General features: G+C 41.2%; 1 protein-coding gene across 1 annotated transcript; it reads right to left on the minus strand.

Annotated features, from left to right (window-relative positions):
• Positions 1 to 5,030: 5,030 nt before the first annotated feature.
• LOC126412645 (uncharacterized) lies at positions 5,031 to 12,357 on the minus strand. Its single transcript, XM_050082338.1, has 2 exons — positions 12,120 to 12,357; positions 5,031 to 5,269 (listed from the first exon to the last, which is right to left on the minus strand). The coding sequence occupies exons 1-2, from the start codon at positions 12,298 to 12,300 to the stop codon at positions 5,145 to 5,147; spliced, it is 306 nt and encodes a 101-aa protein (XP_049938295.1). The 5' UTR covers positions 12,301 to 12,357; the 3' UTR covers positions 5,031 to 5,144.
• Positions 12,358 to 18,792: the final 6,435 nt, after the last annotated feature.

Genomic DNA, 18,792 nt, shown 5'->3' on the forward strand with positions numbered 1-18,792 from the left:
GTTTGGGATGCAGTTGTCCTATTACGAGAGCAGGGTGGAGACGAAAGGCCTCTTGTGTTCACATCATGGGCGTTGTCACATGTTGAAACCAGATACTCAGTGTACAAATTATAATCACTGGCCGTTATGTTCACACTAGAGATATATAGCTTTTATTTGGAACATCGTCGCTGTCGACTGGAAATAGATACCCAGGCTCAGAGCTGGATGTTCGTTAAGACACGATACACAAGCCAAATAACACAGTGGGCAGTAATGACCTCTAAGTTCTAGTTCGATGTTTGTCACATTAAATTGGGGCAAAACCAAACTGCCAATGCGTTGAGTCAATTGTTTCCAGTGGGTGATGTGAGTGAGGTGCCCAGGTTAATACGCAGCAACACAGGAGTCCCAACATTCCCTGCAGAAGGATTGACGCGCGCTAAACTCGCTGTGCAGAACTGGTAATTACGATTGTGGAAAGCGCCAAAGAGGTTGGGGTCAGTTTCACCTTCTAATTGTAATTTATTGTAATTTAATAACCCTTTTGCAACCAAAGTGGCACGTAGACGAACCTTTACCGAATGCAACTCTTTCACGGCTGAAGGCCTCGAAACAAGAAATCTTAACAAATCAACAAGATAAAAGTCCAGTTCAGAATGCAATAAAGTAATTAAAAAAAAAAAAAACACACAGCAAGGTAGATAGAACGAACATATGCAAGGTGCAATACAAATTGCTGAAGGCCAAAAACTTCGACAACATTAAGATGCAATTAAAGAGGCAAATAAAATAAAAAAACATATCGCGGGTTAAATTTGCAAATTTTTTAAGAGAAAAAGGAAAATAACCATAAGCCTTATATTTTAAGTAGCTGAAAACAGATAATTAAACACCGGTGGCACTCAGAAGCCTCCAGGGAAGTCGGTTTGCCCTCGTTCACTTAGGCGAGACAGGTGGTAAGACCAAATACACTTGATCCGTCAGAAACCCAACCAAGGCACAGCCACGGACCGACCGACAAAACAACTTGCTCGCCACCAATCGGTACATGAGAACTCAAACCCCAAATGTCACGAACGTCAGTATCCTCGAGGAAATATGTATTAAGCTACCAAAACCACGCACTACGTTGGACAGTCCCAACAGGTGAGGAAAGTACGCTGCCTGAAATTACTTCAGTGGCCAGGGCACGAAGCTCGTACCGTTCAGACAGCTCCACACACGCTCCGACACCGTGCAGGGAGCGGCAGCGGACCCAGCGACTGCACTGCGAGGAGATATCTTCCTTGGTCCGCAGCAACCGTTCGACTGCCTGCTTGTCCGTCAGCTACTGCTGCTCCGTTGCGACTGCACTGCTGGTGCGTCTGCCACTCACTTCCAGACACACGACGGCGGAAATACTGGCTCGGACCCAACCATGCAGAGGAAACACATTCACTGGCTAAACGACATCCATGCACCAGGAAAGGACTGACCCAAGTTCCACAAGATGGTAACTGAAGGGGCCCAGAAGCGCTCAGAGAACCGGTCACACGTCGCCCGATGAGACGACCAACCTCTCAGAGCCACTACGCCAAGAACATTTAAAATAATCGTCAGTGGGAACAACGCCAACTAACGCACAATCTGACAAACACTTGCAGGAAGACCTGAACGACACAACAGCAATTAAGCATGCATGAAGACAAATCTGGAATCGAAGCACACACAGCCGACTCATGAACATTCGGCGAGCCAAAACGCGCCGTCCGGTAGGACGACCAACCGACGATCCACCAAGACCGTGGCCTGGCTCAAGTGATGCGTGGCGGCAATGGTCAGCGAGCCATGTCTGCGCAGACCTCGTTGCTCCAACCCGACTGCACTAGTGCCGCATTGCAACTCCCCGACTGGCAGGTCCGGACTGGGCTCCAGACGCGTTCCAACAGACTGGCAGCCTGTACTCCCAAAGAACTCCTAACTCGGAGTGACGAGCTACGACAGACAACGACCGGGAAGTAATAGCAGTCAAGCAAAGATACTACGAGAGGGGATATATCGATACACGCTGCTAACGCCACTCACGGTCGGGCAAAGCAGCAACTCAGTGACAGTGTTAATTTAAATTAACGTAGTGGGATGGAAGTACGTTAATAACAGAGTGTAAAATACATGATGGCGGGAAGATGAGCCACGCACAGCTCAAGGATTTCTTGTGTTTCTGTTCCAGGGGGGATGAGGAATCCAAGTTATGTGTACTCTGTTCAGTCTTCGTGTGGAGGTCACGTGTAGTTTCATCTGGACTGTGACATTCAGAAACTGGTCGCTGAGTACGAGTTTCAACCAATCGATAAATCATGTATTGATTACCTGGGGCCTTTGCCTCATTCCCAAAGCAGAAACCTTTTTGCCTTGGTCATAATCGACACCTTCACTAAGTATGTCTCGTTGATCCCTGCGGCTATTAATATTCAGCATCTTGAGAAAATTTTCGTCGGTTTTGGACCCTGAAAACTTTAGTTAGTGAGTATCAGCCTTCACTTCTAAAGAGTTCAAGTGGTTCTGTTTTGACAAGGAATAATACGTATTACCCAGATATCTTAGTATCTAAGGCCATATTCTACTGAAAAAGTAAGCCAAAACTTGAAATCATCCCTCACTGTTTACCATTCAAGGTCCCAGAGGTGATGGAACATGTTGCCAAACTGTCTATGTTTTTCCTTCGATACCGCCCACCATGAAGCCCATCAGACCACTCCTGCCATGCTAAACATTCACATTAAATTCTCCAGTAACCATTTTATGGCCGCTCAAGGATCTACTACTGGAATAGGCGGATCTGGAAGAAATAAAATAAAATGGGAGATTCTCAGGAGAAAGCTTGGTAGGAGAATGGGAAGCAAATCGCTTCAGTTAAAGTAGGGGATGAAGCGTTTCTCAAAACGTTTTGAGGACAAACCCAATGCATTAAAGGCATCAGCTGAAAATGTTGCCCAAGTTTGTCAGACCTTATGTAGTAGGTGAAAGGCTCACACTGCTGTTCCCTTCGTGCAGAGGGATGCAAGAAATGGGTGATGGACAGACAGCAAGTCCAAGTATTTAGAGAAAGGAGATTCCGGTTACCTACCCCAGTTCAGCCTTGATGTGGGAGTTTGAGATGTTGTGCTGGCTATTGTTGACTCTTCCGTTTGGCTTCCCTTTGCTGTAGTGTGACTGGCTGTGCAAAGCTTTAATGGAGCAGGCTACAATGGTCATGAGGTCAGTTGACTTCCAGCGAGGTTTGACAGAGAATTGTTGGAACGACTGGGAATAGGCAGTACACCAGTGTGCCAATAATGGTGAGGCTATTACAGTCAGGGTTTGCAGTCAGCACTGCAGTGTCGCCTTTGGCTTGGCACAACGCAGAGGGGCAGCACAGTTGAATGGAACTGCATGGCACAAGGCACGCTTGTTGAGTGGAACTGGTGTTGTCAGTGCCTGCAGTGGAAGTCGTTGCTGTCTGTGGGGGTTTTATGCCTGGCTGCAACCATGTTGTATCACGTGGCATTGTGCAGCCTCCTCACTGCTGCCGACTCCACCATTTCTTGTGGATGAGCTGTTTGCTGCCAGACGTTCTGTCCCCTGAGCTATTGAGCTGTTGTTTGCCCATTTCCTGTTGGAAACTGTACTGTGCTGTAATTACACTCTCTTACTCTTCTGGTTCACCAGTGACCGAGTTCTGACCCTTCTATGTGCTACATGAACTTACACCAGTTGGGTGTGCCTGTCGATGAGGACAGTGTTAAATGTTGTGCCTTCCAAATGGTTTGGCAATCGTTTGGGGAGGCAATCAGTATCTGAAGTGTTCTTATATGAAGACAGTAGAAGTTCTAACTACTATTAATTTGTCATTAATTCTGAAACTGACTTAAATATGTATTACAACTACTGTAAGACTTCAAAGCTGTCTGCTTCATCTTACAGCAAATTGGTAACACTTAGGCTAGACAGATCCATATTCGCCTCGTCCATCTGTGAATTTTTCTTATGTGTTTAATTATTACTCGGCTGCGTGCTCTGATTGTGGTTACATAGGAAAGGTGGAATAGTTTTTCCATTAAGTTTCACTTCCTTTTGTGGCAGTTTAAAGATGGAATTATATTGATTATATTCTGACACAGTCACTGTACCTTAGCAGCTACGTTCAAAAACTAGATGTGTTGTGATTTATTAAAGGAAAAGCTTTTCCTTCTCTGGTTGATTAATTGGAACATTTAATGTCTTATATTGATGGTTGATAAAGTTTGGTGGCTTGACAAGTACCATCATACTTCGCTGTCAGTTTGTTGTTCTTTAATATGATGTGCAGTGGGACATATTTGACGGTTTCATGTCAGGCGTTGCTTCAGGCACTGTCTCCACCCACTGTACTCTGGTGGACCACAGATCAATTTCAGAATGCACATATACAACAGTGCCGCCTTTTGGAATCAGGATGCCTATGCTTGCGTGCAGTTATATTTTGGTAAACAAAGATTATTGTTATACTCTATCCTAAACTTGGTTTGTCCCTTCCACTCCAGCAGTCCCCTGCCCTGCTACCAGCTGTCACACTAATTACTTCATTATCTCTTAATAATTATTTTTGATGATAGCTATTATAGACAAAAATTAAAATTTTCCTTTCATCTTTGCATGGTACATTAAAGAACTCCACTGCAATATATTTATCTTTGAAAATTTTGTGGTAACTAGAAAAGCATTAGGTGTGAAATTGTTATAAATTCCTCTTTTCGTTTCTTTCCGAACTGCTCATTCAGTATCATTTTGCTGCAGGAAACCCAGTAGTGTATATTGTAGATAAGCATTTATAAAACGAAAAGACAAACTACCATTTACAGGAGAGAAGGGCTCAGAAAAAGCGGCATAAAGGTGTTATTACATTGCAGCATCTTGTATACTATTTACAGTCGATTACTGAAGCAATTTCCAAAATTCTGGAACTTTATCAGTATCTTCCTGTTTGCAGTTATCACCCATGTGTGTTCTAGAGCTTATATTTACAAGGCATTGAGTAATAAACACATATGTTTGCTGCAAAGTGCAGTGGTGCTTTATTTATGCCATGTCAGTGCAGGGTACAGGACAGAGTGAGCAGCTCCAGACTGCGCCTCCACGGTGTGGCGCCCCCTCAGCGGCGGCGGCTACAACTTGTGGGCGGCTTTTCGGGCAGCGCCTGACCTGGCGTGGGGTCTGTTTGCAGCTCTGCCCGCAGCGTGTCGGCTGCCTGCACGAGCGTGTTTCGCGTGGCCGGCCCGGGCGTGAGCACCTGCTCAACAATAAAGGACAGACGTGATGATCAAGTGTCTCACCAGAAAATTCCAGTAGTCATATCAGGAACTCTTGTCTACAGCTGCTGCAAACACTAAGCTTGCATTTTCTGTGCATTTTTTATATTTAAGAAGTGGATGACAAACAAATGATTGCTCTGTTTTCTTTACAAAAACCCTTGACATTATTATATTGATAATCAATTAAGTTGTATGGTAACTGTGTCCTGTCAAAAACAAAATTGTAAGTATGGAACAAAAAACAGACCACCAATTAAAAAAGAAACGTACATAAATACAGTGTGTGACACAACACCATAGTGTCTAATGTAAGATATATTCACACTGTTAATGTTGCAATTTTGAGTAATGCAGTAAATTTTTCTGTAATATATTTTTCACTATTTTGTAAACATTTTCCTGTCAATTAATACGATTATGTAATTTAAATGCAATATCTCATAAAGAGTTACATAGTAACATGTAGTAAACATGCCTGTCTAGATAGGGAAATTTGCTGTTGTGAACAGTCAAAGAGTATATCTAAAGTAGTGAACATTGTAGCTGGTCGCGAACGCTCACAGTGCAGTAGAGTCTTGCGCAAGCTCTTGTGCAGCAATGTCTGATAGAGGCACTCAGGCGTAGTTTTTGCTAGCGGTGCGTAGTGCGGTACATTGTAAAGTAGGGCCTACCAAACTGGAAGAAATGTATGTGACGACCACAGATAATTGGGAACAGTGCAAAAGGTACCAAGAGGAGTTGATATGAAAGAAGAGCATTATCGGTCCAAAGTTATGTATTGCAAAGCGACGACAAGACAAGCCTGTTCCCATGCATTGTCGGCGATTATTTCTTTTACACAGCAGCAGCAGCCACTCTCTGAAATAAGACCAGAACAACTTTAATATTTAGAAGTGTATCAAGGCTAGCTAGCTAGCATAGTAGTAAAATTTTGTGAATTATTACCAACTTAATGTTAACACTGTGTTAAAAGTGCTCATACCTGAACAATTACCAAATAGGGTCCTATTCTTTCATTATTAATTAAAACCGAGTGTCACTGTTGATGATAAAAAGACTAAAATTGTTGCACTAACTTAATCTTGATAATTTGTTTCGAGAAGTGAAAATTATCAATACTTGTAAATAATCAAGGTAGTTAAAGACAATGGACTTTACTGCTCGGTGAAATCATCACTTGAAAATCAGTATTAATATTCAGTGATTACGAAAAAATAATTTCAGTAAGTTCTGAATGTTAGTGCAGATCAGAAGTTTAATTTTTTTGGGAGAAAAGTGGCTCTGAGCACTATGGGACTTAACATCTGAGGTCATCAGTCCCCTAGAACTTAGAACTACTTAAACCTAACTAACTTAAGGACAGCACACACATCCATGCCCGAGGCAGGATTCGAACCTGCGACTGTAGCAGCAGCGCCGATCAGGACTGAAACGCCTAGAAAAGCTCGGCCACATCAGCCGGCTTCTTTGGGAGATCAATAGTTTTTGCTCTCATTCCCAAAACATGTGACAGGTTATGCAAGAGTTGACCAGTAGTTATTTAATGAAAGTTACATGCTACTGAGACATTTTGCTTAACAGAAAATATTTGTTTCAGAACAATTACATAGTCAAAATATTAACATTACGCTTTACAGGGTTCTGTGAGAAGCTACTTATCACTCAAACGGAGTGCCAAACAATTAGTAGTCAAGTGGATACTCTTAGTGCAATTTGCTTTCGGTCCTTATTACGTAGAAGTAATCGCCCTAAAACGATTCGGCTATAACTGATTTACGTTATTTTATATTTAATTTGTTCTCCGGAAACGATGCGTTTATGCTTGGCATCAGGGATATTAGGAACACCTGTCATCAGTTATTTCAATTTCCCAAAAGTACATTGGCTGAACGTCGAGAATTTTAGTCTTGAAATCAATATTAGTTAGTGGAAATTTCGATCAGACACTAGAGAAAAAAATGCTAAAAGCGGCAGCAACAGAAGCATGAGCCGATCCCGAAATAATTTGACGGTGAGCTGACTAATGACAGTGGAATGGGTAGCTAAGTAAATGTGACACTAAAACAGGAGATCGACGATTCTTACCAGGGAAATACCTGAGAGATGTTCTCAAAGAGCGTGGGTCGTACGGATAAGATCGGAACGAAAACAGAAATAAAACTGGTACTGAATCAGATGGGCGATGGGCCATTGGGAGTTTTCAATGAATTCAAACAGATGATATTAACGATGAACAATGGTTTGAAAAATGACATGTCTTCGTCAGTTCAGACATTGAATAATTAAATGAGCTCGTTGGATACCAAAATTGGTACACATATAAAAGGTCTGATTCTACCAATGGCCCATACAATAAATAAGAATATAAATAAGCTAGATGTTTAACTGTAAAATGGAGACTTTAAAGAAGTCGGTAAGCGATGTAATCAAAGAGGAGAACGGTATGTTGCAGTTAGCAGAAAAATAACTGAAGATAAGGCCGCTATGTGTGGAGATTTAAGCACAAAAGTAGCCCAGCAAATTAAAATACTAAATGATTAGGAGGAAAAGAGTCGTAGTGAACTAGATCGGTTTGTAAAAACTTGCAAAGGGCGGATCATGAAAGTTTAAAACGAGACAGAGACCAAATTACGAGAATCCGCGTCTGCTATTAACACTCATGTACCGGGAAAAACTCAGACGTTTGAAGTTAGCGTGAATCACTAAGCGGTGGAATTTAAAATTTATAAATAGTGAATCTGAAACCTGAAAGTAATAAAGTCAAAGAAAAATTAAAAAATAGAGAATATGAAAAATTTAGGCTAGGATGACCTTACCCTAGTTATGTAAATTTCGAAATTTAAATTTCGACCCTAGAAGCGGAGTCCATCCATTTATTCTTATAGACACATATAGGAAAATAATTCCTTCAGCATCATCTGAAGAGGATCGAATTACAATTGGAGAACAAAATTAATCGAGGACGCGGTTAGCTGGGTAGTCCATGTTATGGATAGTTGCCGGACTTCAGACGACTTTCAAATAAAAAGTTCGAAAAGAAATACTGGTCTTAGATATCAAGGACGAAGTATTGCAGGAATTTATGCAAGCTACTCCGTAATGGTCACGCAAAGAAAAGCGGTACTACAGCAACTACAATCACTAAATTGGGAATAACTTTAACCACAACAATAATAATAAGAATGGTTACGAGATGCGATGTGCTCACGTAGAAAGAGGTAGGAGAGGAGGAAGAGGAGGTAGCTGTCGTGGAAGAGGAAATCAGAATGGATGAATTTGCGAAAGTCACTGTTCGGAAAACGGAGATTCGCAATAGTAATGGGGACCGCTGGTGTGGAGATCAGTAGCGGCCATGACGTCAAAAACAGTGTTACTGTAGCGATAACAATTGAGTGCTTAGTAACAAACAAAGTCAATCATGTAAACACCAACAGGTTTAAGTAAGAAGCAGTGCGCATAAATATCAATGCAAGGTTAATGAATTTCGTGAACAAAGTAAATCAAATGTGGTAGCGAATGAAATCAGAAGTGTTGTCGGATTGGCATCGGGTGCGGGGCATACGTGTAGTACGGCGGCGCCGGTAATGGATCACTGTACGGTCACGAAGAAATGTGTTGTCGTTTTTATCGAGGTCAATCAGTAGGCAAGGAGAAGGAATGGCTAAATTAGTTAAGTGAAATATATGAGAAGCTGAAAGAATGGAAGAGAAGTAGGAAATAAGTTTCAGTGAGAAGAAATTTAAGAGTAATGATGATTATGAAGTGTGTGAGGTACAGGGCGTGAGCAATCTGAGAGAGATGCTGCGCGATGTAGATGAAATTAACAAGTGGATAATGAGCAATGTCGGTGATTTTAATGAACATGGTGAGTAGCAGGGGACACGATAAGTGCAAGTGATTAAGAATTTGGCAGATGCCTTTCCCGATTCAGTCGAAATCGACATATTTAATCACACAGCCGAAAACTGTAATATACGGCAAGAGTATGTAGCTTATGGCAACCTAATAAAATAAGTGGAGAAGATGGTTCCAATGTGTACGAAGCCAAGGTTGGAGTGATGCGTTCAGAAAACAGTGATAATGACAGTGAATGTGCCGATTACTTAGATACAGCGATGGTTAAACATGTCATGTGTAAAAAAGGAGGAAAGGGATGGAGGAAAACTGAAAAACACCCCAGATAAATTAGCTGAAAGAGCTAACGTTTAACGTTAAATGCGAACATTTCATGTTAAGCTTTACCTTGTGGAAAGATCTGGAAGTGGAGCAAGACTTGTGGGAAGATACAAGTAATAAATCGGAGCTTTGTGAGCAAATTGTACCTATCGAAGCATTCTTGTTGTTGTTGTGGTCTTCAGTCCTGAGACTGGTTTGATGCAGCTCTCCATGCTACCCTATCCTGTGCAAGCTTCTTCATCTCCCAGTACTTACTGCAACCTACATCCTTCTGAATCAGCTTAGTGTATTCATCTCTTGGTCTCCCTCTGCGACTTTTACCCTCCACGCTGCCCTCCAATGTTAAATTTGTGATCCCTTGATGCCTCAGAACATGTCCTACCAACCGGTCCCTTCTTCTTGTCAAGTTGTGCAACAAACTCCTCTTCTCCCCAATTCTATTCAATACCTCCTCATTAGTTATTTGATCTACCCATCTAATCTTCATCATTCTTCTGTAGCACCACATTTCGAAAGCTTCTATTCTCTTCTTGCCCAAACTATTTATCGTCCATGTTTCACTTCCATACATGGCTTCATTCCATACAAATACTTTCAGAAACGACTTCCAGACATTTAAATCTATACTCGATGTTAAAAAATTTCTCTTCTTCAGAAACGCTTTCCTTGCCATTGCCGGTCTACATTTTATATGCTCTCTACTTCGACCATCATCAGCTACTTTGCTCCCCAAATAGCAAAACTCCTTTACTACTTTAAGTGTCTCATTTCCTAATCTAATTCCTTCAGCATCACCCGGTTTAATTCGACTACATTCCATTAACCTCGTTTTGCTATTGTTGATGTTCATGTTATATCCTCCTGTCAAGACACTATCCATTCCGTTCAACTACTCTTTCAAGTCCTTTGCTGTCTCTGACAGTGATACACAACAGAAACCCAGTATTAATTGATAGCAGTAGTACAATTTGTGTTATGTCTCAAAAATTTTATGAGCATATCAAAACAGTAGCAGATATCGTTGAGATTTCAATTATGGGAGTGGAAGTTATAGGCGCTTGTGATGCCTGTAGCAAACCGACTACGAAGCGAGTCTTGCTGCCATTTCGTATTAAAGGTATTTTATGTGAGCATGATTTTTAATGGTGTACCACTTAATGTACTCGAATTATTATGGGTATGGATTGGATGATGAAACATGATTCTTCATTGTGAGAAGATATTAGTGACTTGTTCTGTAGTAGACAGTAAATTGGAAGAGAATTTTGGCGATATTAATCAGGCGATTGAAAATCATGTTAGAAGGCTGAGTTTAGTTACGATTCTTATGGGTGAAAGCTTGAGCAAAGGGTCGCGGCTTATCATATCAGAAACGAGAACGCGATATCACCTTTCGACGACGAATTTGCAAAGACAGTGGAGAGTGTATCGGGTATATGACCTTGAGTACAAAATTGAAATGTTACGCCATGAGCGATTTTTTGCACCAGTCTATCAGATACCATTAGCTAGGAAAAATTTGGTGGTAAGTTTCTACTGGTCCAAACTGCTGAGGTCATCGGTCCCTAGGCTTACACACTACTTAATCTAACTTAAACTAACTTACGCTAAGGAGATAAAGCGTATGGAGGAATGGGGCATACCGCAACGACCTAAGGGCCAATATAATAACCCCGTAGTTTTGGTAAATAAGAAAAATGATACCATTAGGATTGTGGTAGATACACGTGATCTTAACAAGATTATAAAGCGTGAGACATATCGTGCCGAGTGTTTAGACGAGGTGCAGCAAAAATTCAATAACGGGTGGTACATGACGGGCCTCGATCTGACGGCCGGCTGTTCGCAGATCGCTCTCGAACAAGAATCGCGAAAACTGACCGCGTTCTTGTTTGCAGGGAAATGTTACCAGCCAAAAATAAATAAAAAGTATGAATTTGGGAAAATTTGTACGTTACGTAAAGCCACAGCGGAAACAGTGTTTAGTAAGTTGGGAGACAATTATTTCCTGAAGATAGGGAAATCGAAAGCTACACTCTCGGACAATTAACCGTAGTTCGCATCTATAATTTAAAATGAAGGTTCAAAATGGCTATGAGCACGATGGGACTTAACTTCTGAGGTTATCAGTCCCCTAGAACTTAAAACTACTTAAACCTAATTAACCTAAGGACATCACACACATCCATGTCCGAGGCAGGATTCGAACATGCGAACATAGCGGTCTGCGGTTCCAGACTGTAGCGCCAAGAATCGCTTGGCCACTCCGGCCGGCTTTAAATGAAGGCCTGTAGGAGAAACGGTGTAGAGGTGATTCATATTCTGGTATGCTATGTGTCAAGGAACCTTCCGGAATGCTATGTGCTTTAATTAGGCAGACGTTTTAGGGCATATTGCCATTATGTCCACGGAGCGTGGGAGAATATGTAGCTGACGTTAGTATGGTCCCCTCCCCCAAACCGACCAACCAAAGCGTCGGACAAAATTGTCACGCCCCACCAGGGTTTGATAGGCTCGCAATCTACATCAAAATCTGATACCATGAATGATACCATGAATGCTATCTGCAGACAGACGCAGTGACAGAGCGCCAGTAGCGGCACAGGGGCGGTTAGCGCTGTGTTGAGCCTGCCCACTTGAATTGCTGCTTACCTCTGGCTGCCTGCCTGCTCTCTCCACTTGCACCCTCCTCATCAGCGCAGTCGTCGGCGTCGTCGTCTGCTACGCTGTCAGTCTCGTCGTCATCTTCGTCTCCATCGTCTGCAGCAGCTAGCGGCGTGCAGTACGCCACAAGCAACACGCCAGAGATCAGCAGGACGAGGGCTGCCTTCATGGCTGCAGTGGCTTCTAAGTTGAGAGCCTTGCTACAAGTGCCACAAGCGAGCACACCGGCCTCCTCTTATAGGGCGCGTTGGACACTTATCGCTCATACTGTGGCATGCGAGGATAGCTACTTGGTGCATACTTCAAACGCTCAATTAGCCGTATCGCTCTGTTGTCATAAAGGCAGAAATATCTTACTGGACATGGTAGTAAAACTTGAAGCTCAAGGTTCTAAAAGACGATAACAATATTGTAAGCACTACAGCTGATAAATACAGGAGAACCAAGAAAAACATTTGATGTACCTTAAAGTTTACAGACATTAATTACAAACCTCTTTCTATTGTAAGAACAAGAATACAGAAGGGTAATCACTCCTTTTAAAAACTAATTTAAAAACGACAAAGAATTGATTCGCTTACTATTAACATACTTGTTGTTGTTGTTACTTTGCATTATCATGTTCTACATTTAGCTAAAATTGGCCGGTGTTATTCACTGCATTGTTTGATTATTTATGTGACAATTCGTTATCCCATTTTAGCAACAATTAATAGTATTTTTTGTTTTGTTATGTTAATCTGGGGATATAAGTTTGTATTAAGTAATCTATAGACTCTTACTATTAACCATGACCTAAGAATAGACTTGTGAAGCCCAGTACTGACGATTGGTGCCCTATAACTACATTCCGTATCAAGAACTTTTTTTCAGCTTTTTCTCAGTGCTTCATCCACTGTGATAAATAATAGGAACAATGATAACTCTTAAACAGGATTCAATCCATCTTACCAGAATCAATTCTTTGGGATTTATTCGATTACTATTCACAATTTTCGTGTGGAGTGACGCTAGAAAAATCAGTTAACCATGTCACACCAGTCTGATTCCTATCAAATTCTGCGGTGATTTTCACCTAAAAAAATATATATAAATAACAATATTTCTTTCGTGCTAAGACCCAGAACTGACGCCCACCATCAACATCACTATGAATTGTAACTCTCATTGACACCAGTGCCTGCATTGATGTATTAAACAAACAGCCCCTGAGCGTAATCTTGAGGAATTGTTTGCAACACCTGAAAAACATGCTGTGTTAGTATATGAAAGCAACTGTACGGCCCCTAATATGGAAGTATTCGTCTTCTTATGCATTCTTTATTCATGCCAGGAGGCAGGGAAGGCCAGTCAAGAAGCTGTACATTGTTTGAGCTGTTTGTGATGTGAACTGCAGCATGGCGGCTTTCACTGTAATATTCCATTTGGAAACACAGCCACAAAGGATATTAAAATAGCGTTACCATTTTCATCCTATAGTGCTGTAGAACTAACGGTATAGCGACTACACTCAAATCTTCTGCACTCCATTTTGTAACCATCTGAAACATAGAAATACATGAGATTGGTTTATAAGATGATCGCCACATTGCCTTATTCAACAGCTATGTGATACAAAGTAGTGCTTACCTCTGTGTCAGTGTGCTACGAGGTATTTTAAAATTTTCAGCAGTCTCCCGAAACAAAAAAACCTCCAGCAGCTTGTTTTGCGTATTTTACATTTTATGCTGTCCATTTTCTACTTGTGGGATACATAAAAACTGTTAAAACTGAGTGAGTGATCGTCGATGGACAATGATGGTTACAAATCAATGATGGTCAGTTCTTGGTGATAGCTGACAGTGGCAGTCAGTGGACAAAAATGGCCATTGGACATTGTTGGTGAGTGCACAGCGATGGTCGGTGGACAATGAAACCTAGTGGACAAGAATGGCCAGCGGATAACAATAGCAAGTTCACACGGTGCCTGCTATTAGCCCATGTTTTTAAAATCCTTAATAAGCAACTATGTGTAGCAAATAGCACTTACCATGATACTGTGCAACAATAGTATTACACACTTAATCAGATTTATAGTAACACTGTCTGTCACTCAATTTCCACTCAACAACTGACAAGACAGCTTGCGATATGCCTCTTAAATACAGAATACTACTGTACTCACCATTACCAATGACATTGTGTGCTGCATTATTTTCCCATATACACTAGTAGCTTATCTTTCTTTCTTGATGTCAAAACACATGAATGCGATCATTGTCTCTCAGGAATTTCTAGGAAATCGTGCACTGAAGCTAGTTTTGGTCTGTTCACTAAATTAATTTTCCGTTACATAAAATTTAATGGCTCTAACTAAAGCGGTGTGACTACTGGCTTCCCGAGGCACTCCCCCTAACACAGTGTCTCTCTGCAGGCAACTCAAGTGCAGCATTCATGTCATCAGGTTTTGTTAATGTTACTGTTATACCATTAGCACAGTGCTCAACAGGCTATATTTGGGTTCGACGATGTTATAGCAAAAAGACATAAATGACAGTCTTTTTGTGAAATATGCCTTAGTGGTACACTAAGTCTAAGGAAGAGTGTCATTGACACTACACAGTAACAGAGTTAAATCTACAATTATGTTGTACTATTTTTGGTCTGATATAATCATGTATCTAATAAAAAAGGTAACAAAAGTGACAATACCGCAAAGAAATTACTAGCAACACATTGCTGTAACGCTCTAGATGTGGGACATACATTCGTAACTACTCATTAATGACTCTAAGTGCTTTCTAATAAGATAGGTGGTTTCCTTATTTGTGCTATCCACTATACATCTTTTTCCACTAGTCGTTTAGTCACCTGTATTTTTATTTTATACTTGGAAATGTAACATAATTATGGAAGTCACTCTCCCTGACAAAACAAAAAAATAAGCCTTGCTCCAGGACAGAATTCATGCTCAGTATCTGAAAGATCATTAGAATAGGGTTAAAGGTGTATTACAACTTTTGACGTTATGGAACTACGTAAATTGTGCTTCCATACAGTCCTCTTGCTTCAGTTCTTTTATATTATTTGACTTGCGTCAGGAAATGTGTTAACAAGTAGGTCACAGGAATTAAAACTTGTGGCTCATGGACACAGTAAATCTGCAGCACAATATGTCTGTATGTTAATCGCCTGTACGTCATGCAATGACAGACTGATTACGAACTACTGTTAATAATGGTAGTATCACGAAACAGACATAGTTAAGTGAGGAAAACACTAAAAATTGATTTTAGACATCAGACACATCAGTGTAACTCTCTTAGACACCTTACAATCATACAAAAAGGATAAATGACATTTTCAACATTATCATAAATTCCAATTTTACAATTTATTTTGTGTCAACAACTCTGTAAATATATGTCATATCACCATGAACTAAATTCCAAATTACAGTTACCCACATAATGTGGAAATGGATACAATGCAAAAATGTACTGTAAGCGAGACCAGCGATCCTGACATGTAAGGCAGCAATTATTCCAAAGAAAACAAACCGATCATTCATGTTTTATCCGCTTCTTAAGAATACTTTTTACCTGTAAAGGAGCTGTAAAGACGTGTTGCTATTATGACAATTGAAGTTTTCTGTTGAGACGGCAATTTAAGCAGGCATTACTCGAACGTCACGTTTGTTGTTTACTGTTGAATAGGTTCCCACACCCGCGCAAGTCACGCCAAGCACGTGCGGGCAGGCAGACGACAAGCAGCAGCCGGAGCTGAAGCCAGACCCCAGAGCCGCCCACAGAGGGTAGTCGCCGCTACTGAGGGGCGTCACACCGTGTAGGTGCAGGCTGGAGCTGCTCACACTGTTCCGTACCCTGCACTCGCGTGGAAAAAATAAAGCACCACTGCAATTTGCAGCAAATATATGTCTTTATTACTCAACGTCTTATAGGCGCAACATCTAGTAACACGTTATAACCCAGAACGGATAACGTTAGGACAGTTCCAGAATTTTCGAAATTGCCTCAGGAGCTGACTATAAATGAAATAATCTGCGCTTTGGTATATTTTCCTCATTACCTTGCTTTAATGTATATCTTTCTGTGATGAAAAAGTTGCCTTATTTTTGTTGTTTAATATCTAATTATCCACAGTATTCAGAACTCGGGTACATGTGGCAAAATGATACTGAATATGTCATGATCGAAAAGCAATGAAAAGAATAGCTTATAACAACTGCATGTCCGGCACTCTCCTAGCAAAATAAATTTTCTAAATCTACGTGCATTATTGCAGGGGAGCCCTTCGATATATCAAGCAGCCATGAAAGAAAAATTTTAATTTTACAATATAACAATTATCATCAGGAATTATTAAGGAGATTGACGAAGCAAGATCTTTATAAAAATTCATTATAAAAGTACAACAGCAACAATAACGTGTTTTTGTGCTTAAAATTATCTAGAAAGTGTGTACGTAGCATTTCAACAGCATCTACATTTGAATGCGTACTCCATTAACCACTGTGTAGAGAGGTACTTAGCATTACACCACAGGTAGTTATTCTTTACCTTCCAGTCACTTGGACTACAGGAAAAATAACAGTAAAAGTGCCTCTGTGCATGCAGTTATTACTCTAATCTTGCCCTCACACTTCCTCTGTACATAGGTAGATGGATAATATCTGTAGATTCTCAGTGAATACTTAGTCCTGAGACTATTTACTAGGCTTTTGCTAGATTGTAAGTGTCTTTTCGATGCTTGGTAATTTAGGTTTTTCAGAGTTTATGTTGCTCTTCCCATGCGTCAGTCTGAACTGTGACTGTACATACCCCCTTGTTTGTATACGTTGAATATCCCCAGATAGTTCTATTTGGCACTGATAATATTGATTAGGCCTTATCTCGTGGACTCGTGGTAGCATTCTCGCTTCCCGAGCACGGGGTCCTGGGTTCGATTCCTGGCGGGGTCAGGGATTTTCACCTGCCCCGAGATGACTGGGTGTTGTTGTGTCTTCTTCATTATTATCATTCCTCCCCATTATGGCCGGAGGAAGGCAACAGAAAACCACCTCGATTAGGACCTTACCGAATTAATATTCTAAGAAGGGATGCACCTGTGGTTTGTAAGCGGTTCCTTGTGTAGAGTTAAAACATTCGTATTTCGATTGCACGTCTGTATCTACATTCAGTGACAACATTAGCGAGGTCCTTCATTCATCTGTTATGCTGAACTGCAAAGATTCACAGTCTGTTACAGTGCATAACGGGCTAGGAGGCACTGTGCTTCTGATATGCCGTCAATCATATGTGTACCGAGTGTATCTTACAGGAACAGAAAGGCGAGATTCCTACTAAATTGAATGTAGAAGTTGACAAGAAAGGAATTTTTAAAAATTGAACAAATACAAAGCTTTATTTTAGCATAGCACTTCACACATTTCTGACATATTTGGATTGAAAAGATGCTTATACCACGCAGAATATCGTGAACCAGGTGACACGAAGCATATTATCATCAGCAGTTAGCACTTAAAGTTTCTGTAACCTCTAGCATACCACATCAATTCAACAGATGTTATGGGGGTGCCACAGCATAAGACTATCCCCACTCATGTAAAAGAGATCTTGCTTCGAACCCTCTGTTATGAATTACTAGGGACCCTAGTTTGGACTGGTGATGTGCGAATTTCGCTCTCCAGCTCTGCCGGGTAGTTGAATGCTGACAACTGTTTGGTATGGTGCATCACTGGTGGTTTTCTCGAGAAGAATGATGTCATTCTGATTGCCATGACTTTAACACTTCAGGTTGATGTTGTTATTAAAAAGTTAAAGATTGGTGTAAAATAAATATAAAACAACATCAGAGTGCTAGAGCTCTGTCCTCTATGACTGATAGGATAGCATATAGCTATGGGTAGTGGATATTATCTGTTGAACGTCCAAAGGCGGTGATGAGGCAGTGAACAAAATCTTCAAATGCGTGTGAAATCTTATGGGACTTAACAGCTAAGGCCATCAGTCCCTAAGCTTACATACTGCTTAACTTAAATTATCCTAAGGACAAACACACACACACACCCATGCCCGAGGGAGACTCGAACCAGCCGCTCAGTCCATGACTGCAGCACCCTAGACCGCTCGGCTAGTCCGCGCCGCGCTGTTAACAATATAGTCATTTATCGCTGTTAACAGTATAGTCATTTATTATTTACGTATACATAATTGTCTTCTTTCATGGCTGGCACCAGTACAGCACCTGAAGGCTGCTAACCACAGCTGACAGCTGCACACGCCACATCATCTCAGTTGGTCTTGAGAGAAAGGCATGGACTCAGTGACCTCACTGGTTTCAGTTCGGCAGGTAGTTGTCAGTGCTGCCACTAGCAGCAAGCTGCATGGTTAGCAGGTTACCAGGACGCTCGTAATACCAACAAGGAAGAACAACAGACATTGCATGTAGCATGGGGACACTACCTGAATTATGTGACCAAGGTGGCAATGGATCAGTGTGACCTCACAGAAAGTGGAGCATGACGTCATTCTGTCAACCACACACAACGTGTATGTCATATGCAAGAGTGACTTCTCAGCACACATGAAGTGCGGAAATTCAAAATTGAAGCCTGAAGGGAGGAGGTGGTCACCACAGAGCAGTGCAGAGCACTGAGGAG

The sequence above is a fragment of the Schistocerca serialis genome, chromosome 7, assembly GCF_023864345.2.
Source record: "Schistocerca serialis cubense isolate TAMUIC-IGC-003099 chromosome 7, iqSchSeri2.2, whole genome shotgun sequence".
NCBI classification, from domain to species: Eukaryota; Metazoa; Arthropoda; class Insecta; order Orthoptera; family Acrididae; genus Schistocerca; species Schistocerca serialis.